This window comes from Pinus tabuliformis, chromosome 6 (genome assembly GCF_031772625.1).
Source record: "Pinus tabuliformis cultivar Carrire ecotype Pingquan chromosome 6, CPIR1, whole genome shotgun sequence".
In the NCBI taxonomy this organism is placed as follows: Eukaryota; Viridiplantae; Streptophyta; class Pinopsida; order Pinales; family Pinaceae; genus Pinus; species Pinus tabuliformis.
Window position 1 is genome coordinate 880459302 of NC_142292.1, and position 20558 is coordinate 880479859.

The window sequence follows — 20558 nt, forward strand, 5'->3', positions numbered from 1 at the left end:
ATCCAATCTTGATCAGAATTGTGGGGTTGGAAAGATGACTCAAAGAGCTACCATAAGAATAAAATTCAGAATTTGGAGATCCAAAATTACATAGTTACAATCGTTTCAATATCGAGCGCCTAAAAGAAAGAAAAATGTGTGTATTTTTTTTTTTTTTAATTGCGTAACTTTTGTTTGAAAAATCAGTTTGAAGTTATTCAAGGGCATAGTGGAGCATAGATATCATTGTTTTATTTCAAAATTCCTTGAAGAAATAAAATGGAAACACCTAGTAAGCAACTAGAAAGCTCTACTATGACGCATGAAGAAGAGGAAGAAATGCAACATGATATATCAAAATTACGAGACCGAGCGCAACAAATTTTACTCTCACAAAGAGGAACCAAAAATGAAATGGAAGCTAAGATGGATGGTTTGAAGAATATTTAAAATCAAACATGGAAGGTTTGAAGGATAACATATAATAATAATTAAGGCAACATGGAATATTTGAAGATTTGTTTAAAAGCAAACATGGAAGGTTTGAAGGAAGGTTTGACAAAGTTGCCACAAGAAATGCGTCCTAATGGCGAAAAGGTATTAGATGAAGCTCATGATCAGAAGAAAATAAATGTTAATCATGATTTCATAGACTCTAACGCTGGATTGAGGACCCACCATATTCCAAATATTGATACGAGGAAGTTTAATGGCAAGGATCTGGTAACTTGGATACTACAAATGGAGCAATATTTTAGTCTTCATAATGTGCAACACACATTAAAGGTACGCATTGCAACTTTATATTTAGAACCAAATCAATTTGTATGGTATCAATGTATTTGTTCTGGTAAACCACTTTTCACTTGGTCAATTTTTATGAAGCAAATGATAGCACATTATGAGGATACAAAGAGCAACACCTTAGTTAGCTAATTGATAATTCTCAAACAAAAGGGTTCAATGGTAGAGCACATTGAGGACTTCCAAAAATTGTAAATGATATTCCATAGGAGCATATGATTGATGTGTTCATAGGGTCTTTAAAGGGTAACATCCAAAATGAGGTTTGCCTTTGGGAACCTGATTCATTGGAGAAGGCATTTAGGTTGGCAAGAAAAAATGAAAGCAAAATTATGGCAACAAGGAAGCCTACCACTCACAACTATAAAGATGGAAATGTTGTTGCTCCTAGCCTTCCACAACCTACAAGGTTGACACCACAACAATTGGAAGAAAAAAGAGCAAAATGGCTTTGTTACAGTTGTGATAGCAAATACACTAAATTTTATAAGTGTGCTGAGAAGAAATTAATTTACATAGATTGTGAAGAGGAGGAAGAAAAGGAACAACACACATCAAAAGAAGAGGATATACACCAAGAACCAACCCCAGAGAAAGAAGAAATGAATTCGACCATATATTGTAATGCATTGGCAGGAATTACCACTCCTCAAACTCTCAAGATAGAAGGACATATCAAGAAGAAAAAGGTAATAATGTTGATTGATTAGGGTAGTACCCATAACTTTATTCATTGTGAGATAGCCATGGAATTGAATTTCTTTCTATATCCAACACCAGAGTGTCAAGTGATGGTTGCAAATGGAGGAACCATAAATTGTTCTAGAAAGTGTCATAATATCAAGTTATCCATGTGAGAATATGTATTGAATAGTCCAATGATTTCCATTCCAATGGGTGGTGTTGATGTAACTTGTACTAGGAGTCCAATGGTTACAATCTTTGGGTATGATAACTTTTAATTTTCAAGAGCTTTTCTTGAAATTTTTTTGGGAAGGAAAGGAATTTGAATAAGGGGTATCACAAGGAAATCAAGAAAGATAATCAACTCTAATGGCATGACAAAGCTTATAAATAAAGAACAACAAGGCGTAATTTCAAAATTATGTTCACTAGAGATTCAAACATCGAAATCATCTATTTCTCCAGATCTCCAAAAAGTCTTGGACAACCATTCCAAGGTATTTGAGACTCCCAAAGGCATCCCACCTATTCTGATCATGATCATGCTATTCATTTGATTCCTGGAAGTGTTACTCCAAACATCAGACCTTGCAGATATCCCTATGCCCAAAAGAGTGAAATTGAACTTATGGTTACAAAAATGCTAGAGGCTGGTATAATTCAATCTAGTCAAAGTTCTTTCTCTGCTCTAGTAGTATTGGTGCACAAGAAGGATGGATCATGGCACATGTGTTTGGATTATAGAGAACTCAACAAATTCACTATTAAAGATAAATTTCGCATTCCTGTCATTGATGAATTATTAGATGAATTACATGGAGCAATTTACTTCACCAAGTTGGATCTTCGTTCAGGATATCATCCACTGCCCATCACATCATCTTTAAGAGAAAATTATAAGGTTCAAGCAGTGGAAGATCACATCGAGCATAAACAACAAGTTCTCCAACTCTTGAAGGATAACCTCACTTTAACGCAAAATAGAATGAAACAACAGGCATATCAACATCGCAACAAAATAAGTTTTGATGTAGGTGACTGGGTATTTTTAAAGCTACAACCATACAAAAAATGTCCCTCAAGCAAGCTAAGAAGGATAATAAATTATTACCAAAGTATTATGATCCTTACAAGGTGTTGAAAAAGATTGGTACTATGACATACAAATTGGAGCTTCCTGCATCTTCCTGAGTGCACCTAATTTTCCACGTTTCATGCTTAAAGAAGGTTATAGGTGACAAGCTCCTAGTTCAAACAATATTGCCAGTACTTGAAGCAGTCATGGAAACAAGAAATCGACAACTACAAAATCGATCAATTTCAGAGTTTTTCATCAAGTGGAAGAACTTACTTGGTGAAGATTCCACATGGGAGGATGAGAATTTTATATAGAAGCATCTAAAACTACTCAAGCATTGAGGACACCACTTTTTTGAAGGAGAGGGGCATGTTAGGTCCTTATAATACTAGTGTATTCCCTCATTGTTATTTTTAGTGTAGCCCCCTTATTGTTATTTTTGTGCCCATGTAACCCCCATATTGTTATTATCATGCCCCATAGAAGCCCAATATTGTTATTATTGTGCCCTTACATTATTATTGTTATGTCAGCTCTGATTATATTGTGACCCCTTAGAATCCTATATATAGAAAGGAGGTTTTTTCATTTGAATCATCCTAGAATTGTTCATTTGTGTAATGTAAAGGAAGTTGCCCCCTCGAAGAGGCTAATTTTGAAGTCGTTGATCTATCTCTTCTTCTATTTTGTGAGCTGGTTGCATAATAGTTTCTCCCCCTCTTTCTTTACGGTAGCATTCCCTTTTCCTTTTCCTTTAAACTTCCCCTTTCCTTTGTCTCTAGATTTGAAAGGTTTGAGGAACATTCTTGCCTCTTGATTCTAAATGAGTTTCCTGAACACATACTTCATCTAGATTGGTGGGATTAAACATAAGCATATCATGTCTCAACTAACGATGTAATCCACCTATGTATTTAAGGAGAGTATCTTGTGAAGACAAATCAACACCTAAGATTAAAGCTCTTCTTCTAAATTCTTGTGTGTAACTTTGGACACTCTAACCTTTAGCTTGTCTAAAATTTTTCCAATCCATAATTTCTTTTTGCATGTAAGCTAATGGATAAAATTGCCTTCTTAATGCAACTATAAAATCATTCCAAGAAGAGATAATTTTACCACTTTTCTTCAATTCTTCTTGAGTTCTGGCCTCCCACCAGATGAGGGCTGCAATTTCCAAACGAAGAGAAGAAAGCTTGATCTTAGTAACATAATCATTAATCTTTTGAATCCTACAATTGACTTCAATTTGGAGAACCCAATTATCCAACTTTTTAGCATTTACTTCCCAATCATACATAGGCAATTCAAACTTGACATCAAGCTTAATCAAAGGAGACTAAGCATACCCTTTTGGAGATGGAGGAGGATTAGGTCTATGAGATGATGGAGGTGAAGAAGGAGGAGATGATGGAGGTGGAGACTTTCTCCCATCACCACCATTACCTTTTGGATGATTTTAAATTTCTCTTTGCAACCTTGTCATCCTCTCATTGTACAACACTTTCACCATATCAAACATATCATAGAAAACCCTTCTAAAAGCTCTCTCATCCTCAAACATCAGCTCTTGTCCTTCTTCATGTGCCATGACTGGTGGAGTTTGTGACCTCCTTGAACCAATTTGAGGGTTTGGTTCTTCAATCACTCCTTCTCCTCTTCTCAATTTAGACCTTGTAACCATTCAAGAAAACACTTGCAAAAACTATCAAACCTTCATAATAACCATGCTCTGATACTAAATTGGTTTGAAATTAAAAATGAAGGTTTCATGTAAAATTTTGCAAGCTAGTTTATGTCTTGTGGGCAATGGATAGAAATTGCATAAGCATATAAACATAGTAAAATTAATTAATTTTTGCAGATTTTAACAATGAAAAATAGACAACAAACAACATCACAAAATAACAATTTGATGACGGAGTTCACCCCTCCTAAGCTACATCTCTGAGTCCAACTTGCAATGTTGGCCCTTTAAATTATATGCTCAAATGTCAAATCACATCAACATATAATGCTCAAATTGCAAAAATAACACTGCCATTGTGTCCAGAACACCCAAAAATCCCTGTGTAGGCTCTTCTTGAGCTCAAAAAGGCCAAAAAATGGCTAAGTTAGGCCTCCTTCTTCATTTTCCTACTAATTGTTCTGCAAAATTGACCTTCTGTCAAAATTGGCAACAAATATGAACTTTTGCAGCCTTGCACAATGACATTTCCACAAAAATAGGTGGCAAGATCCATAAAACTCGCTGAAAAAGGTGCAAATTGTTGAATCATTAATTTGACACCCACGCTCTTATATTCCGCCCTCCGGTTAGTCATGTGGTGAACAATGTGACCGTGGGGCATGGGCCAGAGGCCACCCACCTGCCGAGCCAGCTCCTGGTCACTTGAGGTGTAATGTGGTCATGGGTTGGGTGCAGGCAGGGTGCCATGCACTTACCCCTCTTGTTTCATTCATCGCTGGCTATGTTGAATACAATGGAGCCGAGGCTAAGGCCTTGCGCCCCGCCCCTCCGCCTTGGTTCTCGGTCATATAACACCCATATGCCTTGGGGCTGGGCAAGTCGGGCGCGCCGGCTGGCCTAGCCTCCCCCCCAAATGACAGAACGATAACATAATAACATAAACCAACCCACTATGTATTAATAAGTGCCGCTCGTGGTATAACAGTGAGCCATTTAGTTGGCTGTTGATAAGTGACGAGTTCAATCCTCGCAGAGGATCATTCAAACCATAAACAAATTTTGTCCTCATCTAGAGTGCCACATGGCACCCTGTGATTGGGCCATGTATCACTCCGTGATTGGCCCAATCCATAACACCACAACCAATCAAATTGTGCCAAATGCCAATGTATGACCATGTCACGTGTCCTGTCTTGATTGGTTCCATCTAATAACCGTACTGCACAGTCACCATGATGACATCAAAACCACGTCAACGTACAAACTACCACGTGGTATCCGTACCTGCCCAGTCAACGTTGCAAGTTGACTTTTTTATTATTTGCCAATAACTTCAGAACGTGATAACTTTCTCATACGGTGTCAGATTGAGGCGATTCAAGTGTCGTTGGAATCAGAACAACGAGATATATTATTTGGCATTGGTTTCAAGAGATTTTGAGCACTTTTTTTAAAATTATTATTTTGAGCATATTTTTGATCCCCTTGATCAACATCTCAAGAGCTTTGATCCCACTTGACGCTTGGTAGATCTAGAGTTAATATGGACCTAGGTTGGTAGGAAAATGAATATATATATATATATATATATATATATATATATATATATATATATATATGTATATATCAAGTAGTTTAGAGACAGACGTGAAGTTTCTTGATATTATTGCTAGTTGTTGCTGATCACAGGTTCGACTCTCTTCGATTCCCTTGGGGCAAAACCTTGTAATCAGGGCTGCCAGTTTACCATGTTTACCATCCACGAAATGCAGAGAAGTACTTTTGGGTTTCCCATACTATCACCCTAAAAGAATACCACTGGCAAAGCCATGGCTTGTCAAACCCAAAAATCGCCAAAGGTAGATTGACTATTTTACCTCAATTTTATTTTATCTTATTTTTATATTTTTATTTTATGTAATTTGGTCGAATCAAAATGTTTACATAATAGGAAAGGACATGACATTACAACATCTCTCCTATACTGGGCCATAGAGCACCTCTCTGTGAAATATTTTATTATTATTAATATCATTATTTTTATATATATAAGAAATAATTGAGTTTCATATTTTGATGGGTGTGAATAAAAAAATTGTACAAGGGTATGTATGATACATCCATTTAGATTTTGAACTTGTGGCTTTTTAAAAGAAAACACATGCTTTTAATCATCAAGCCCACTCAAAAAACACATACATTTAGTTGGAACCCTAAAAATCATATCTCACTATGTAGAGAATGCAATTTCAACAATTGATCAACATGAATTTAGGGTTTTAGGGGTCTTTGAATTAGTTCAGATGATAACTAACGCAAATCAAAGAATGGATTGCTTAGAAATTGCAAATCTATGATCATTAGATTTCAACTAATATAAAACTGTTTATATTTTTTATGATTTTGATTTTCACCATTTGCAATCATAAACTTTGACTAAACAACCTTTGTTGAAATTGCAATTTTAAATATATAAAATTATTATTTTTAAATGAAAATAAATTCTAAACCCTTATATATTTTTATCACAATAAAATTATTCAATACTAACTTATTAAATGTGTGTTTTCAATAATAATCCAAAATGATTCCTATAAAAATTCAAACAAAAATTATTAATTTCATTTCCATTATTTTGAAGTGTGATTTAAAAAAGCCCAATTCATCATGCATTTAGATTGTTTGTTTTATTGCATGCTTAATTAACCCAGGACAATGAATTAGGCGTATTTATTATTATATATAACTTTGCTTAAAATTGTTTTTTCTAAAAACTAAGTTGTTGTCTAAATCTAGGATGAATTGCCCCTTTTTCCCTCATTCATAATAATGAGAAGGAAAACCAATATTTTTGGTTTGAAAATTAATTATTTGGTTTGAAAATTAATTAAGGGATTTAAACTTTGAGTTTTATGGTTTCACCCAATATTTCATAAGAAAATAACTATTAAAATATTTTTGAATGGGTAAAGTTATATATATTAAATGTTAGTATTCTAATTATAATAAGGATGTTTTGACTCTATTAAATCTATTTTTATATTAAAAACTATTATTTCATCAAATTCGAATTTATAATTTTAATAAAAATTATTTAAACAAATTTCAATAACATAAAATCCAAAAAAGATCCCCAAAAAATTAACTTTCTGGAAACAAATAATATGTTAAAATATTTATTATTATTATATGAAGTTAATTTTCCATTCTTGTAAACAATATTTACATAAAAATTTCATATTTTTGTGTTGGTCTGTCACTGGGAAACCGAATCAAATACATAATTGGAGTTTCTCAAAAAACCAAATGAAGAGTTTGCTAAGTTTCTAGCAAAACAAAAGAAACATATATATAGAGGTTGGTCCACTGGTTTTTTTTCATTATTGAATTAATAAAACTAAGACTAGGAAAGAAAAAACTAGCTAACCAAAAGTGCATTTAAGATTTGTCAGAGTCGAAGGCCTCAATTGAGATACAATCCTTGGTATTGTTCGGTGAGCAACTTGATGTAGGAGATAGTCCTAGGTGAACCTCAATTTGACTGAGTCTACAATTCATAGAGCACGACAACACTTGGAGTTCATCCAACTAGAGGATGATTTCTTCCCAAACCTCATTCTGGTCTATAATCATCCTACCCTCCAATGCTTTTAGATGCCAATAGAGGTCAACAATGTCCACGTAATAATTGAAATGACCTCGTGAGTGATCTGTATTAGGAACTTGATTCGCCATGTCCACTAGCACTTCATAATTTGTGAGGTGTTGGCATTCATCAACTATTTCTTACTCTGCAAGTCAAAATAAATATTGTTACACATAGTGTGAAACTGGTTTTAATTTAAACTTTGTCATAAACAATGAAAATATGTAACAAGTAAATACAATTTAAATGATACAATAAAGTTTCATTATAACTACAAACCCTTCTAAAATGTTATGCACATAATATCCATTACATAAAATTCTTTGCACTTGACCATTGTTATCCTCCACAACATATAATGTCCAAGTAAAATACCAATGATATAAGATACATTGAGGAATTATAAGAATGATGAATTTAACTCAAACTTTATTATGTTTTATTTTATTCTTTTCTTTTATACAAGTTTTTTTTTGTATCTAGAGGAATTGGCGACAAGGCTAGTCTCACACTCACGTGACATGTGGTTAATTCCAACCGCTACCACTATAACCTTTAGGCACATATGTATGCCCATTCCACACACATAGATGAATATGTATGCCCATTCCACACACATAGATGATTTAGGTGGATTTGAACAATGAGCCTCCTCACACATAATACTTCATTTACATAAACCTTCAACATAATACTTCATTTACATGAACATCACCAATTAAGTTAACCAAAAAACTTTTATATAAACCTTTTAAAATAAATAACTTCACACAATATTAAAATTAGAGTTTAATTTTTCTTTTTAAATTATGAAAATTAATAATTTGTTAAAATAGTCCTAATTAAATTCAATATTAAACTAATTAATTACCATTATAATCTAAAAATATATCTAACCATGACTTTAACAAAAACTTTTAAATTAATATATCAATAACTTATTATTAAGTAAAGACCATTACATTTTAAAACAAACTCATTTACTTTACAACATTATTACAATGACTCAAAACCTAACTTACTTTACAACATTATTACAATGAGTCAAAACCTAACCCTTTTAAGCTTATTACAATTCCTGATAATCTTAACTCAAATTTAAATCCAATCCCCCAAAAAATACAAACCCTATCTTCTTTTAATCATACTCAATTAATACTTAACCAAATTACGTTTTTTTGCACTTTTGTATAAAACCTTCACGATGAAGAAAGTCCCCAATGTGGATAGCATATTTGTATGCGTGGGCTATCACATCACTAGAAAACTTGCAGCCAACGCTAACTCAACACCTTTGAAGGCCTGCACCCAAGAATAATAAAGGGCACAAATTTGCTCTATCACATAACTAGAAAACTTGCACCCAACGATAACTTAGCACCTTTAAAGGCTTTGCACCCAAGACTAACTTAGCCCCTTTAAAACCACAAATAATAGAAAAATTCCAATATTGGCACATTTACACCCAAATTTATACCTTGCTAGATCATTCGTTGGACACAGGTCTGTCCTCGCTACGCTGCTGGTAATGATATTTAGTTCAGGTCGACTATACCCCAAGATCGTGATTGATCCTTAAGAAAAAACGCCACAGTAAGTATCCAGACCAGCCATCTACCGTTCAAATTCTTTTACGGTGGGTATTTAAAGGCTCTTCATGTACAGGAACCAAATTAGTCTTATCACTCCTTGCATATAGGAGGAACCATTGGTAAAAACTACCGGTGAGCGTCGGAGCAAAGGACAAAGACACTTACCATTTGAGAAGTACGAGATAAATAATTATAATACCAATGGAAAATAGCCAAGAACAGTCAGGGCTTGTTCAGCAATTCTGTGGCGTTACAGCGACCACGCCAGAGGAAGCCGCCTTCTTTCTTGAAAGCTGTAACTGGCAGCTTGATTCGGCTCTCCATTCTTTCTTTGAAAACAACAACAATAGTGATAATCCTGCCCTCGGTTCGCCGCTCCCCGCCGAACCTCTGCCGGTTACGAACCCCGGACCTCTTCCTATTCCTCCACGTTTCCAGCCTGCGCCCCTACAACCGCCTCCGGCAATGGCTGGAAAGGATAAGAAAGCGGCGAAGCCTACCGCTAGCCGCGGCGGCATCAGGACGCTCTCCGACCTCAATCGCCCTTCGGGTTCTGGTTCCGACAGTGATTCCGACGGTCCCCAGGAGTATTACACTGGAGGAGAAAAGAGGTAAGCATAAGGTTTTGTTTTTGTCATCAGATTGTCGAGGGTGTCAATGTTTTGCTGTTGTTTAGTGAGGGAGATTCAGCATTTGATGTTAGGCAGTTTTTGTGTGAGCTAGGTTGATCAATGATATGTGCCTGCCGGCTTAGGGTTTTTAGGTTTTCTGTCAATATGTGATCTGTGGCTCGGGGTTTTAAAATACTCTCTAAATCACGATAGTTTCGTAATCTGTGTTAGTTTGCTCTATCAAAACTGCCGATGAGATTTGCAGTGAATGTAAAGCCGCCTGGTATGTCTGATCGAGATTATCGGGTGATCTGTAGTTGTCTGTCCATTCTTTTAAGTACTATTTGGCCTTTTTCTTTTTGAAACTCGTTTATATTTTTGCTTTGCGCCTATTTAGTCTGATGCCGGAACTTTTGCTTTAGCAGAATGTTGCGGACATTAGAAGTGGGTTTATAATGAGAAACGAAAGACGACAAAATATGAGGCCAGTCATTCGCTTTTTTAGCTTTGTTATAAAATACTGGACCAAGTATTCAATTGCCAAAGAATTTAGTGGGATCTGAATTGCTTGTTTTGCTTTAGTTATCTAACTACTTAAAATTTATTTACATTGATGTTCGATATTGTAGGTGTACTTCTATATTATATCTGTGACATATGTGACTACTTATGTATTGATGTGTTTTTGCATACTATTTTGCGTTGACATTTTTGGTACGCTCTTTTGTAGTCGTCAGTCACCACACCTCATGTATCTTTGTAGCTTTGTAACTATGGAAATTGGGGTCTAATTTCCAAACAATGTCGTGGTAAGTCTGATTTCCCTCCGAAAATTCTGCAGTTAAAATCGGATGATATAAATTGTTATTATCATTGTAACACTTTTCTACAAAACATGTCTGTTCGGATACCATGGGGGTAGTTGTCTGATGAATTTCAAAACTTAATTATGTAGAGTTCACCTCTACTTGATTTGTCTACTTCCCAGGAGAATCACACTAACCCAAAGCCCCCAGAGACTCATGCTTTCAATTAATATAGTGTAGTTTATATCGTAGTGTAATAGAATAAGATATGCTCAGCCAAAAACTCGATTTCTAAATATATATTTTTGAAACTTAGCTAATAGCTGGGTTCCTTGATTCATTTTTTTTCCTTTGGATAAATTGCTGCTAATGTTATCTTTGCCATGGATCTTATACATAGGGCATTCAAACCTCTATGCTATTGTTTGACCTTTATGAAGTTGTGTTTTTTCTCATACTAATTTTTTTTTCCCCAAAGTTAGAATAGTTATATTTTTATTGGCATGATTGACTTGTGAGTCCAATTTTTTCTTTTTCTTTTCAGTAAGTTATTTTTTCATGTTGATTAATTGCTCTATTTAATTATGTGTGCCCTTTGCAGACGTTTCTTCTTGTTCTGTCAAATTTCTCAAATTGCCTCCTGTCTCAATTTAATCTGTCTGAGTAACATAACAAGGACTTTGCAAGTAGTAACACTTGTCTCATATGTTTACAACATTGCTACATATTCATTGCAAGGTTTTTAGTGATATGGCAACATGTGCAAATGATATTTTTGCAATGATTCTGGGTGACTTCATTCATGTACAATTGCATGAGGCATCTATTGTCAGTAAAGCATGAAGCCAATGATCTCAATCACAACTCTTAAGACTTACTAAACCCTGAAGCAGTATGATACTGCAGGGCTCTTGTGCTCTATATTTAAACTTCCAAATTTGATAAATAAATATAGAAGTTGTAAATTGTAGAACTCAATTTCATGCTTCTAGAACTTTTACAGTTTTATCCATAAACTTTTTTGAAGTGTCAGAGGTATCCATGTCTAAAATATAGAATTCTCTGGTTTCTGTGTTCATAACACTTGAAATTCTTCATAGAACTTTGATTGTGATTCTAAATATTGCTGGCCAAAGTTTATGAATAGTTATGGAGACAAAATCATGTAACTGTGTTGTATGTGCATCAAAGCTGCACTTCACTTGTCCATGAAGCTCTTAGTCAGGATGAAACATTCAGGATAGATGAATTTTTTAAATGTTGGAGCCAAAGTGGACATGCTTGTCTTATTAGCATTTGTTGGGAGGGGAGCATGTTGCCTCCATTTGGCTCCCTGATGTATTGTTACTGATGTTTCTTTTTATTATTTAGCATTGTACATTTCTCCCAAAATATTGCCTGGTAGTTTCATATAACTGTGATGTTGCAGTATAATCTGTTGTTTCTTTTGGCAGTGGCATGCTAGTCCAAGATCCATCCAAAGAAAACAGCAATATTGATGCTATTTTCAATCGGGCTAGACAACTTGGAGCTTTGGAAGGGCCTGCTGACCAACCTCGGCCATCATCTACCTCAAGATCCTTCTCTGGAGCTGGGAGGTTGCTTTCAGGAGAGAGTGTACCGACTGCACCTCAACTGCCAGAACCTGTTGTCCACAACATTACCTTTTGGAGAAATGGATTTACTGTTGGTGATGGCCCTTTAAGGAGGATTGAAGACCCGGAAAATGGACCATTTTTGGAGGTATGTTTGTATTTATGCTATGGAAAGTAAATATCTTTTAAAATATCATGAGCATAGTTTTAAAAATCAGAACCGGCAACTGACTTAGTCCACCTATCAAACCGGTTTTTGAACTGGAACCAGAAAAACTGGACTGGTCAGATCTCAATGAACCGGCCTTTAAAAAAGTACATGAAATAATTAATTTTGAATGAAAAAAATGTTTTTAATATCTAAAACCATGATTCAAACCATTAAGACTAATATGCAAAATTTGCTCATCTATATACCATGGAAGGGTGAATATATCAAAATAGCATTGAGTGCAACACATCAGCAACAAAATACATAATCAATGGGACTCTAAATGGCCTCCAGAGTTTATAAACAATGCTACAAGCTACTGGGAAACTGGCCTACTACAAGTCTACATATCTGTGATCAACATGATCACTCATCAAACTCATCACCACTACTAGGCATGGGATCATCAACAGGAGCTACATAAATATCATCTTGTTCTAAGACTGAGGGGCTGTTTTTGGAGGGAAATAACCCATAGTTTCCCAAAACTACTTACAGCCACCCTAAACAACTCTGTGTGGGTCTGCAGGCACACACATGCAAACTGTCAATGACCTGACGGTGTTATGATGTAACTGGCTGTTTCATATCTGTTCATGCCAGTTTGGTACCAAACCGGGGCCTACCTAGGCCCAAACCAGGGTCATTGATCGGGTTGACCTCCAAGTCTAATGAACCAGCGGGTTTGACCGGGTAGTGGTTTAACCCAGCTGGGTTTTAAAATGATGATCACGAGAATGCAGATATTCATCATAGATTGAATTATCATTTTATTTTTAATGTTTGCACATGCCCTGTGATGGACTGCTTGCTTTATTATTCTGCAATGTGTTGCCAAGCCAATATTTGCCTTTGGAACCAAAATTCCGGTTATCAAAGTAATGATTACTCCATTGTTATGAGCCATCACCTATATATAAGTTGGTGCCTTGATATAACTGGGCATCCCATATTGGTTATTGGCTTCTTTTCTATTTGTTATCGTAATCAATTTCTCTCTGTACTATAATCATTTTATAAATGGTTGCATATTTGCTGTACTAAGCACATTAACCTCCAAGAGAGTTGGATGTGATATTTACTGAATGTCAACACTCAAAACAATGCAAGCAATGCTGCTTGAAAAGTTGAACATATATACAGAATACTTGGTGCCCATGACTAGCTTTTATTCTACGGCACGTGGATCTAGCCCTACACTAATATGGCTTTGTGGGGTTTTATAATGTTATAAATTGTTTTAAGTAAGATAATAAAATTATAATTTGCTTTGGCCATCTGGGTCAAAAGATTGTAAAGTCCGTTTGTGAAAGAGATATTAATTAACCTTTGTTAATATGTTGAACACATGGTTCTAATTCAAAGGCCTTGCTTTGATCTGATGCCTTTGTTTCTGTTGTGTAGCCACATAGAGGAAGAATTTTGCAATATATAGGGGTTTCGAGCTGCCAACCACTCTTGACAATTCTTTCGTGGTCATTTATATGAGGGAGTTCTCTTTGTATGTGAACATGGTACAAGTTAACAAGTTAACATAGAAAAAGAGTAAGATTTAAGTACAAGTTAACATGTTCAACCATCAACTCTACAGATTGTGTAATGCCACATCTTTAACACCTGGTTGTACTTTCACACATGTAGACTTGTAAGTTTGAGATATAGAGTTGCAGTGCTAGATGGATAAAGTTTTAAGTTTAAACCCCCCCCCCTGCTTTAGGCTTCATCATCACACTTCTGCTGAAACGAGGTCCATCTGTCTGAAGTGAAGCTTAGAGAAGTGATATCTGAAACTCTATTGTCAGCTAGTATGGTAATATTGACTAACTCTGCCTGTGTCACAAATCATATAAAAATGGATTTCAGTTAGCTCCGTGGCCCTTGGAGAATAATAATATATACAACTTTCATCCATCATGGCCTCTCAGCGGTCCAATTACTTAGCTAATTGCAGACCTCTCTTGAAGCATTCTATATGATGCCACTTTTATTACAGGGATGCAGAAATTAGATTTTAGAATGGGAATTGTGCTTCAGCGTTATTTTCATTCAAGCGGCATTTGTGCCAGTTATGTCTTTTTGACAATTATGGTTATTCTAAATGGTAATGCTGTGTCAAGTAGTACGTCCTAGCATTTTTATTTTTATGATGAAAGCTGCATATTATGTCAGTTTAAACAAGCATAATCTGATTTTCATGCTACACTGCAATTTTTTTTTATAGGCATTGTATTGTTTTTCTGCAGAGTATCCAGAAGTCTGAATGCCCTAAAGAATTGGAGCCAGCAGACAGGAGGGTTCCGGTACATGTCAATCTGATCAGAAGGGATGAAGACTGTCCTGTATGTTTTCATTCCATTGCCCAATTCATGGCGTGCTAGTTTTTCTAAGGTTATGGTGTTCATGCATGTGCTGTTCTACTAAATGTGAATTGGGGGAATTTAGTTGTTTCATACATTGTTTTTATGACATTTAAACTCGATAAAGATCAAATCACTGTCCTAGATATATTGTCTGTGTCAAACGTCAGTGGCTTTGCAGCTGTTGATTTTTTTTTTTTGGGTTTTCTCTGTCTGTTCTGTAATTGCTATCGCTTATTTTATTCTTTTTCAGATTTATTAGTAATAAAGTAGCTAATGCGGTCAGACTCATGATCAGTAAAATATATGTAAGCTTAATTTGCTAAATTAAATGTATGCAGGTCCGAGATCCAACATATGTGCCTTTTCAAGGTTTAGGCAGAACACTCGGTAGCTCCAGCTCATCAGCTCCTGAGCTCAGTGCCCCTTCAACAGTACAGCCAACTACTGGTCGGCGTTCAGAAGGTCTCACAGTGGATGATTCTAAGCCATCTACATCTATTCAACTTCGCTTATCTGATGGGACACGCATGGTGGCTCGCTTCAATCACCATCACACAATTGCTGATATACGGGCATTCATTGATGCTGCAAGGCCTGGAAGTGCTACAGCATATCAACTGCAAGCAATGGGTTTCCCTCCAAAGCCATTGAATGATCTGATGCAGACCATAGAAGAAGCAGGACTAATCAATTCTGTTGTAATACAGAAATTTTAGTTTGTTAGTCTCATTAAGGAAAACTTGAAGATTTTGACATAATGGCACATCATGATTAATATCTTGGTTATTAAATCCTTGTAAAGATTGGTGCTAAATTGTATGCGAATATGCAAATTGGTTTTGTTCATTTCCTGCATTGTCAACAAGTTGTTTCTCCCATATGTGGAGCTGTAATCAATTTAAGACTGCTTTATTTCCGTCCCTAATGGTTACTCCATTATGCTATAGAATCCTTGAGAATAATCTTTTTTGAGTTGTACTCAAATATTTAGGTTGTAGACTTGAAATAAAATGGTTCCTTTTCCTGTAATTTTCTCTGTCATCATTGTGTTCAACCCTTACACTAAGATGACCGAATGCCATAGTTCGAGTGATCTTACATGTTTTGCATTAATTCATAGTTTGCATTGTAGGATGCAAGGGATGACTATTTCAATAAAGAGTACACTGATGGTTTGTGCAGGGCTTATCTATTTTGCTTGATTTTGCTGAGTTGATTTTTTTAGTAGAGCCTCGTTGATCCAATTCAAATAAATCTTGTTGCGAAGTCTTTCTGATTCTATGCAAGGAAATGTCTTTGTAAAGCCTTGTGTACTATTTTGAAATTTTGGTTGTAATCAAGGCAATATTTTTGTAAAGCCTTGTGTATTATTTTGAAATTTTGGTTTTAATCAAGTAACTCCGCTCAAGTCCGTCCTGCTTTCATTTCGTGTCTTTTCGCAACGCCCATTAAAAATTACTGTTCAGGTGGCTTGGAAATACCATCTTCGTAAGGAAAATAACCAGGGGGTTTTACTGCAATTAAATACAGATTGAAATTTTCTGCATCAAAGAACACCATAGAATGTTTATTTCATTTCACATTGTCTTTTTTCAATGATGAGGGCAGGTGTCACTCTCAAGTTTGTACACTAAGCCGTTTTAATGTATTTCAGACATTGTGATCCAACAGCCCTTGTTGATAGGACTAGGCAATCTCTTGTCATACCTCTTCTCCAAAATAAAACCAATTAAATATTCCATAAGTTTTCCAGGAGTCTTTGGACTGTACAAGTAAGGCTCGATATCTTTTGATAGAGGTGTGTTTGTGTGTATACGTAATATTGCTTGCTGTGTGATTCACCACAGAAATGGACTGGGGTTGGCTTTCGGACTACATGGATTTGACATGTAAGGTTCAATATTTTTTGATGTAGGTGTATTAGTGTGTATTTAAAGGCTTTCGGACTACATAGATTTTTTGATGTAGGTGTATTAGTGTGTATTTAAAGGCTTTAGGACTACATAGATTTTACATTTAAGTTCAATATTTTTTGATGTAGGTGTATTAGTGTGTATTTAATTTTTTTTTAGAGTACATAGCATGCAAGGTTCAATATATTATTTAGTGTGTTTCGTAGGAAATTTTGAAAAGTTGTCATAGAAATGGACTGTGCAGGATATTTAAACTAGTTTTGTTGTTTTTCTTTGTTGGGTGGTTCTAAACTAGTTTTTAATTTTATTTTTTTTAATATCTTTTCGGTTCTTTTTGGTAGTGTAGATGTTTAATATTTCTTGGTGTTTATATTTTATGGAGAAACGGGAATCATAAATTTGTGCTGTTATCTTAAATTAAGAGTTTAAAGTTATCTTAAATTAAGAGTTTAAAGGCAGTATTTCTGTTTATTTCTGTTTAGTTTGTTTTTTTTAGGTCTTTATATTTTATGGAGAAATGGGAAGCATACATGGTGGTTTATGAATTGATGGTATATTAGATTAAGAGTCAAATTGGTAATTTTTTGTTTTCAATTTGCTTTTTAAAAAAGCGGTAGTGTATTAGCAAATATTTATATAAAGTTGAAGGAGTAGGATCCCTCACTTTCATGGAGTTTTAGTTCTTGCCAAGTCATGAATTCTTGGTATATCTCTGGCTTACAACATGTAAATGACGATAACTTGTTTGTAAACAAAAGTTGTTTAGGGTGGCTTTTCATTTTGGAAAAAATAGAAAGCCAAAATGAAGATGACTTGTTTGTAAAAGGATGCTTCTAGGATAAAAATAAAAATAAGTTTTATAGTGGGAGATATAAATCTAAAGGAGGATCTAAATCTACATAAAAGTTCATAAGGGTATGTTGGAGACATGAAAAAGAAGGGCATTACAAGAAATATTGTAGATCTAAAATTCCTAAGGGAAAGGGTCTGAAGATGCTCTTTCCACAAAAGCAAAGACCTCCTTAGATGGAGGGTATATATACTTCACTGCAAGTGTACATGTAGATCATGAGGTATAACTGGTTGACAGACACATCCTTTCATGTGACTCGTCATAGGGATTGGTTTTGCGAGTATGAAAGATTCAATGGTGGTGATATTTTCTTAGGATACAACTCAATAGCCAGAATCATAGGATGAGGCAAAGTCAAGTTGAAGCACATGGGTGGAAGGACTAGAACACTCCCTGTTGTTTTGCACATTCTAGGATTAGCTAAAAACTTGATTTTTGTAAGCAAGATGAGTGGTGCGGGTGTAAAATAAGTGTTTGAAAAGGATACTTGCAAGATGGTTTGAGGATGAATGGTATTGTTGAGGGGAGTTTAAATTGAAAATTTGTGTAAGTTGCTGGGAAGCACTATTAGTGATGGGTGTAATAGTTTTGTTGTTCCTGAGAGTGGAGCAGAAGGAAAAACTCATGTAGCCTCTAGAGAAAAGACAATGTTGTGGCATTAAAAATAGACATATTAGAGAAAAATTAGGGGATTTTTGAGGTTTGAGGTGAAATTTTGATTTGTGTTATTTAAATTGGTTTTTTGATTGTATATATGGATTTAGCACCCTGAAAAACCCCTAGGGCACTTCAATTGTTCAGGGGATACCCATCAAGCTTGTGATTTCAATAAATTCTTGCTGGATTTTAGAGAAATTAGACTGGAAAAATCCACTGGTAAAGTTTCCGAAAAATCTCACTAAAGACAACTCGATTATAAAATAATAGTGGAAATAATAAAATAAGATTAGATTACATCATCAAATTTTAGTGGAAAAAAAGAAAAAACTATTTTTTCAACTTGTATTTTCAACTTATCTCCTTATGGATTGACTCAAATTTCAAGCAACAACACTCATTAGATGCGAAATTTGATTTCTTATCTGAGTACCCAAAGTCTTCCAACGAGTATTCCTGCTCGAAATTTGAGTAAAACCTTAGGGAGATAAGTTGAAAATATGAGTTGAAAAAATGGTTTTATTATTTTATTATTTTATAATCTTTATTATTTTTTTACTCCAAAAATAGTGAATCATCTCCCGTGGTTGACATTATTATCTTGAATCTTATTGGTTCTTATGAATTTTATTTTGGTTGTACATTTTTCTTAGGACATTTTAGATGTCAAAATTCCCCTAATGGGGCTCTCGATTATTACACAATGATGGTATGGTAGAAGGTATGTTTGATTGCTCTTTGGATTTTGTTTCTTGTATACATTGTTTATATGAGCAGTAGACTTTGGTAAGATTCTCTTCAAGGAATATGTAGATTAATTTCCTCAGAAAGAAATTTGAAGTCTTTAAAAAATTCAAAGAGTTTAGGGCTCTTGTGGAAACTTCAGATAGAGAAAAAAATTAAGGCGTCAAGGACAAATAATGGTGGAGAATTTTGTGGGAATGATTTCAAAGAATTATGTAAGAAATGCATTACAGTAAGGAAGAATACTACTCAAGCATATTCTGTCCATCCCAATACTTGATCCCACTGTTTTGGATGTTCACCTGCAAGACTCAGAAGATTACCTAAGCTTCTGTTTACAACTTCAGTCTGTCCATTAGTATGAGGATGATAAGCAGAACTGAAACTCAGTTTAGTTCCAAGCTTCTTCCACAATGTCCTCCAGAAATGTCCAACAAATTTGGGGTCTTTGTTTGAAACAATGCTCTTAGGTAATCCATATAATCTTACAATTTCCTTAAAAAACAGATTAGCAATGTGAATAGCATCATTGGTTTTATAACATGGAACAAAATGTGCCATTTTTGAAAATCTGTCAACTACTACATAAATTGAATCATGTCCCCTTTGAGTTTTCGGTAAACCCAAAACAAAGTCCATACTTACCATATACCAAGGCCTATCTGGAATAGGTAATGGGACATACAAACCTGTGTTTTGGCTCCTTCCCTTTGCATACTGACAAACTTTATAATTTTTCACATACTTTTCCACTTCAACTCTCATCTTTGGCCAAAAATAAAACCGGTTCAACTGCTCATAAGTCTTGTCTGCACCATAATGTCCTCCCAGTGCATCACTATGTTTCTCCTTGATCAAATTTTCTCTCATAGAATAATTTGGTATGCACCACTGATTTCTTTTAAACAACAGTCCTTCTTGCAGGAAATAATCCAACCACTTGCTTCTATCTAACAAAACATGATTTCTACAAGCTTCAAATGCCTCTCTAAAATCTAGATCCTTCTCATATAACTCTCTAAGAAAATCAAAACCCAATACCTGAATTTGACTTTCTTGAACTAAAATGCTTTTTCTACTTAAAGGCATCTGTTACTTTGTTTGATTGACCAGTTATATGTTTTAACACAATTAAAACTTTGAAGGTGTTCTACCCATTTTGTATGCTTCTGGTTAAGCTTTGGCTGTTGCATAATGTACTGTAATGCATGGTTACATGAATACAATATAAACTCCTTGGACATCAAGTAATGTCTCCACTTCTTCAATGTCTGCACAATTGCATAAAACTCCTTGTCATAAGAAGAATATTTCTTCTTTGACTCATTCAACTTCTCA

General features: G+C 35.0%; 1 protein-coding gene across 1 annotated transcript; it reads left to right on the forward strand.

Moving 5' to 3' along the window:
• Positions 1 to 9267: 9267 nt before the first annotated feature.
• Positions 9268 to 15978, forward strand: LOC149261690 (plant UBX domain-containing protein 4-like). The gene is made up of 4 exons (XM_089422619.1): positions 9268 to 10081; positions 12342 to 12630; positions 14937 to 15032; positions 15392 to 15978. Exons 1-4 carry the CDS (start codon positions 9672 to 9674, stop codon positions 15767 to 15769), a joined length of 1173 nt encoding a protein of 390 aa, XP_089278745.1. The 5' UTR covers positions 9268 to 9671; the 3' UTR covers positions 15770 to 15978.
• The last annotated feature ends 4580 nt before the right edge of the window (positions 15979 to 20558 follow it).

Excerpts from the sequence above, each read along its gene's own strand:
- LOC149261690 (XM_089422619.1), top strand. The coding sequence starts at position 9,672 with ATGGAAAATAGCCAAGAACAGTCAGGGCTTGTTCAGCAATTCTGTGGC. Across the intron at positions 10,082-12,341 it reads TACACTGGAGGAGAAAAGAG|TGGCATGCTAGTCCAAGATC; the intron begins GTAAGCATAAGG and ends TTCTTTTGGCAG. Across the intron at positions 15,033-15,391 it reads GAAGGGATGAAGACTGTCCT|GTCCGAGATCCAACATATGT; the intron begins GTATGTTTTCAT and ends AAATGTATGCAG.